General features: G+C 31.1%; 2 protein-coding genes across 2 annotated transcripts in view; both read left to right on the forward strand.

The window, feature by feature from the left end:
* LOC107611622 (nuclear transcription factor Y subunit A-1) overlaps window positions 1–5,927 on the forward strand; it is a 20,750-nt gene that overhangs the window by 4,923 nt on the left and 9,900 nt on the right. The gene's annotated exons all lie outside the window — the stretch shown is intronic.
* On the forward strand, window positions 109–2,062 carry LOC107611541 (uncharacterized protein ycf20). Its single transcript, XM_016313481.2, has 2 exons — window positions 109–281; window positions 1,196–2,062. The coding sequence occupies exon 2, from the start codon at window positions 1,245–1,247 to the stop codon at window positions 1,698–1,700; it is 456 nt and encodes a 151-aa protein (XP_016168967.1). The 5' UTR covers window positions 109–281; window positions 1,196–1,244; the 3' UTR covers window positions 1,701–2,062.

The raw sequence follows: 5,927 nt of genomic DNA on the forward strand, positions 1-5,927 counted from the left end.
TTTATTTATCAATTTTAATACAAATTTTAATTATAAGTTTATTTATTTTTTAAAAATATTTTTAAAATATTCCATTAGAGTTGCTTACTATTTAGAAACTAATTTAAGGGTCCAAAAGGTATATAGCCCATGGCATGTGCACAGAAACGTAAACAAAAATTCGCTTGAGCCCAAAAATGGAAGGAAAAAAAAAACATGGAGATGCTGAGTTTGGTGTTGGGGGTCTCTAGTTTCCAGAGTCCACAGAATAGCAGAAAGCTTATTCTTTTTCCTCCATTTAGGTCAGTGAAGCGCACTATCAACTCTCAAAGTCATTTCATATTCATTCAATCGTTATTTACACATTCCTTTTCTTTCTTGCCCTCTTAACTAATTCAAATTTATAAACTAATAATAATAATAATAATAAAGTTTGAAATTCTGTTTGTAGTTCCAATTTCTATGAAGTGCTCAAGAAACAGAAATAAAAATTCCATGATATTTGTGTTCATGATTTTATGATACTGGTAGGATTAGCGATGCTGGAGAACTTTTTCATATGATGGCCCAAAGAAACTTTATTGGGTATCTTCATTGCAAACAGTGTGGTAGAAGATGCTCATGAAGTGTTTGATATAATGTCTCAATGATTTTCAAACTTATACACATATTGTTTCTATAAAAATGTTGCATCTGTTGTGTTGTGATTTGTGAGGCTGTGATAATCTGACCTACTAGCAGGTTTTCTAAGTAAAGTTATCTGTAAGATAGAATTGTCATGTGAAAGGAAGCACTCATGTCTTTAAACTTCTGCACTTTTTTTTTCACCTTAGCTCATATTATTCATCTGAATATTGCTATGAACCATTGAGCATATTATAGACCCGTCCTATTTAAATACTTGTGTTGCTTTGAAACATCAACTTTAAGTTTTAGATGCTTGAGGAAATTTTACAGTGGATGATCTGCACCTATGATCTATGTGCTAATCTAATGCAAATATTGTACTTGTAGAAATTAAGATTAAAATTTAAGAACCACTTGTAGCTGAAAATATTACAATCAAATTTTAGTCCACATTAAATTCCTGGTATTACTGATTCTGTTCTACTTATTTGATATCTTTTTGCTTTATTTTTTGTATTGGTGTTATTCTTGCTGGATTGAATATGTGATTATCTGATATATAACATTCTGCATCTACTAACTTTCCTAGGCTGGCTATCTTTCTGGTTCAAACTTACTGATTTCTGATAAAGAGAACAATGGCTCTGTCAATGAACCTGATCCATATTGGTCTCAACTTTCACCCGAGTACTAAACCCAAAGTTGGGGTCTCTGGAAGGTTTACGTCCAGATCTTCAGCAGGGCTTCGTGTTCGAGCCGTCCAAGATAATGGCGGATCACGGAGACTAGTTGACATCATTCGACTCGTGCCTGAACTCTCGAGGAATTACTTCAAGAGCCCTTCTCGCAGGACTCTATTCGGTGGAATCTCCTTGCTGGGTGGATTCTATGTTGCACAGACAATCTCCCTATCATTTGGAGCTCTAGGAGTCAATGATGTCATTGCAGCAGTGCTTTGTGTTCTTCTTACAGAGTATGTGACTAAATTCTATTACAGCAGGCCTAAAGTTACTTTCCCTATTGCTCTTCTGAACAATTTCAAAATGGGTTTCACTTACGGTCTCTTCATTGATGCCTTCAAGCTTGCCAGTTAATCTTTATTAATATCTTAGTGCAACTTCTCCTCTTCAAAATTTGTTCCATTATTTATCAAGAAAAATATAGTTAAGCCCCCTAAATTACAGTCCATGTAAAATTTACACCTTAAACTTTCAAATATGTAATTTGATACCAAGTTGTAAATAATGCACAAATAGTGGATCCAATATTGCTGTCAGCATTAGAATTAGTTAGGTTATGTATTGTCATCAAACCTCTCACAAATTATGGTGAAAGAACAACAGAATGTTTTGGTTTTGTGGAAACGTTTCTTGTCCAGTTAATATCATCTTCATCAATGTTAGGTGAGGTGATGGTATTAAAACCTCACTTTTCGAAGTGGAATGTTGCAACTCAAGTTCATTTGATGGGTAGAAAGTAGAAACCCCTATTGTGCCTGAATTTATCATTTGCTTGTAGTAGTTTTTTTTTCTATTTTTTATTGGTATTGTTTACTGTAGTAGTTAAATGATTTAAGTTAGTAGGAATAAATTATTTTAGAAATAGTGTATTTATTCAAAAGCTCTGGCCAAAATTATAGTATTTTTCTTTATTATCTTATAAAGTATCTTCCCAGTATGAATGGACGTGTAAAAATAAATAAATAAATAAATCAAAACATGCGTGTTTGAGTTTGACAATCTTGGTTGCTTGCAGCATATAAAATGGTAGATTGTATATGCATCCATCATAATTCATACAATTGCTGCATTCATTTTTTAATAATTCTTTCATCTTTTAACTTGTGCAGTAAAGTATAATATATTAGTGAAATCAATTAGCAATAATGTCGAGAAGATCCTCACATAACCACAGAGCACGGTCCCAACTACGATGAATAAAATAAAAGGACTATGCTATTTTGATCCCATCTTTAGTAACACGTGGAGTTCATATCTGAATTCATGTCTTGAACTGTGATATAATATTGTAAACTATGAGCATATCATCAGGAATGAGCAATGGACAATTTTTAAAATAATCGTTTGGTGAATATTTTAAAATAATTTAATCAGTTTCATGATTCCTTAATCAGAATTTCATTTCTGGGCTTAAAAATAAAATTAAGATGACAAATTATCCTATGAGAATCTCGAATATTTTTTTCAGCTCCAAAAAAAAAATCATGGCACCAATCACTCATGACGTGTCTAACATTATAGATCGGTACACAAATCCAAACTGGAATAAAGAAACCTCACCAGCCAGCATGTGACCCGGTGATTCTGGTTTCCTCCCACCTAAGAAGAAATTTGTCATCAAACTATTTATTCAAAGCTTAAATAATAGAGAAATACATAAGGTTGTTTGTTTTTGAGAAAAACTCAAAACAGTTCCTGACAATTATCTCGAAAGACAACGAGGTCTTTGACAAAAAAAAATTCAATTCGACTTCTGAGAATTATTTCGAAAAGACAAAAAGGTTCTTGTGCCAAAAAAAATTAATAGTATTTTTTTTGGTACAGAAACTAATCATATCCCAAAAATAATTAGGGATCAAATTTGATTTTTTTTTTATCTCATTGTCCTTTCAATATAATTATTATTTATTAGGGTTTAATAATTAAAAATAAAAATAAAAATAATAAATTTTGTTAGTTGTTGAACATTTTAAGGTATTATTGTATGTATTGGAATAAAGGTGGATAAGTATTTTCCTTCTTCATGTTTATTTGGGTTGGCATTTGTGGTAGCGGGATATTCCTATTCCTACTCCTCAGATGACACCTGTTCACATGATCTCAGAATTCAGACCTCATTCAAGTTGACTTTTATTTCGAGTCGAACTTCGAAGTAGTGTTTTCTTTTGCTGAGTTTGTTTTTTAGAATACAATAAGACATTGTTTTTTAGAATACAATAAGACAAGACTGAAAATAGAATAGAGTAAGATATTGAAAAATAAAAATATAAAATTTTGTGTTTTTATATTTTATTTAATGATAAATTAAAATAAATTATGAATATTTATTTTTTTATTTAAAAAATTTGAAATAAAAAATATAATAATAAAAAATTATAATTATAAAAAATTAACAAAAGTAATAAATAATAAATAAAAAATAATTATGTTTTTTATTAGTATTTTTGTCTCTTTTTTATCAGGATGAATACAAAATACAAAATATATTAATCTAATATTTTTAGACACATTATTTTTATTCGTATTTTTTTTGTTAAATACGGTTTTATATTTCTGTTTCAGTCCTATATCCGTAAACAAACGCAGCTTTTACTCTTTGTAAATGACTTTGCATTACTGATATTGGAATTGTTCTCTCTCTATGAGGCTTTGAGATACAATATTATTGCTTATTTTAATTTCTTTTACATGGTTTCTTAATATATTATGTAAAAATAAAATGTAATTACATAACATAGCAACTATAGATACTTTTGGAGCATGCACGATGCAGTAAATTTCCCCGTGTATGTGGGAATATGTCAATAGTCAACCATAGGATAGAAGGGAAAAAATATAAACTTCTTAAGTGTCTTCCTCTTGACTTATGCTCTTAAAATTAAAGAGACCATTATTAAAAGTGATTCTGCAAGGAAATAAAAGCAAGTACAAGACATAGACGAACCAAAAAAAAAATAGTGTTAGTCAGATGAAAAGAGAAGTTTTATGGAAGGTTTTAGAAAAGAGAAGAGTAAAAATTGTATATATTCATGCAATTAAAGACATGTATGATGGGCCACAACTAATGTGAAGATTTAAGATGATGTGACAGAAAAATTTTCTATTGATATAGAATTACACTAGGGATCATTCTTAAGTCCATACCTTTTCACATTAGTCTTAGAAGTACTCACAGAGCACATCCAAGAGCCTGTGCCATAGTGCATGCTTTTTGTCGATGATATCATCCTTATAGGAGAGTCAATGGAAGACCTAAATAAGAAGTTGGAGTTATGGAGAGAAGCTCTAGAAGTGTATAGTCTGGGCATAAGCCGTAGCAAGATGGAATATATGGAATGTAAGTTCAGTCTGAAAAAGGAAAACCCTAATATAGAGGTGAATAATGGAGAAAACATCCTACGAAAAGTTAAAAGTTTTAAGTATCTTGGGTGCATCATACAGGATAATGGAGAGATTGAACAGGATGAAAATCATAGGATCCAAGCAGGTTGGTCAAAATGGCGGAGTGTATATGGTTTTATATGCGACAAAAAGTGTCTTTAAAACTTAAAGGTAAATTCTATCGCACATATATATTTGAACACATATGGTGAGAGGCTCCTGAATCAAGAATCCACTTATCGAAGATTTCATAAGATTGTTCTGTCACAGAGTAGCAATCTTCCTCATCATTTGAGACGTAGCTTGCTTCTTGCTTTTCTTTTGGGTTGTCGTTGTTCTGTTTCTTGAAAGTTATCTTCTTATTTGGACAATTTGCTTTGAAATGTCCAGCCTCACCACATTTAAAGACATAAGATTATTGCAGCCCGCGCCTCAAGATCTAATTCTTCCCAATCCTCATCTTTCATTTTCTCCGGCTTTTTCTCTTTTCCTGCTAGTGCCTTGTGTAACTTCTGTGATATAAGCAGATTTTTCATCTGCATCCTCCAATAGGAAAAATCATTTTTCCCATTGAACTTTTCGATTTCATATTTGCCTACTTTGACATTACTACTAGTAGAAGTCATTATATTCAAAATTGAATTTTACCACTCAAATAATGAATAATATAACGTTGGCTCTTGATATCAATTATTGAGTCTGCAGCGGAATTTTGACTTCTAATAGCTACAAAGTAATATGAAATTGAACATTACTCACAATAATGCACTCGCTATATAATTATTAAAGAGAAAAGGAAATAAAATAAAATAATAATAATAATAATAATAATATGAAAAGAAGATGTGAATGTAGTTGTTATTGTTGATAATAATTGAATTGAAATTTTACAAATGTTTATATAGTGGTTATATGCTATAATTTCAACGGATAGAAATAAAACTTTCCTATAATAACTCTTAGCCTTCCTTTTCTTAGCCTTCTTTTTCTTTCTCTCTCCCTCACACCTCTTAAACACTTACTGACTTGAGCATTGGAGTGTCTTTTGCAGGTACCCACCCCCTTGTTCTCTCCTTGCCGACGTATAACTCATCCCAACGAGAAGCTTGTAGACATTCATCGACGGACGAATTATACACTAACCAAACTCATCAAGAACAGTAAGTAAAGTAAAAATTTCTTAATTTTCACTTACGTGAG

Source organism: Arachis ipaensis, chromosome B01, assembly GCF_000816755.2.
Source record: "Arachis ipaensis cultivar K30076 chromosome B01, Araip1.1, whole genome shotgun sequence".
Classification (NCBI taxonomy): Eukaryota; Viridiplantae; Streptophyta; class Magnoliopsida; order Fabales; family Fabaceae; genus Arachis; species Arachis ipaensis.

Bases quoted from the DNA above. Each gene is read 5' to 3' on its own strand.
- LOC107611541 (XM_016313481.2), top strand. From the start codon at position 1,245: ATGGCTCTGTCAATGAACCTGATCCATATTGGTCTCAACTTTCACCCG.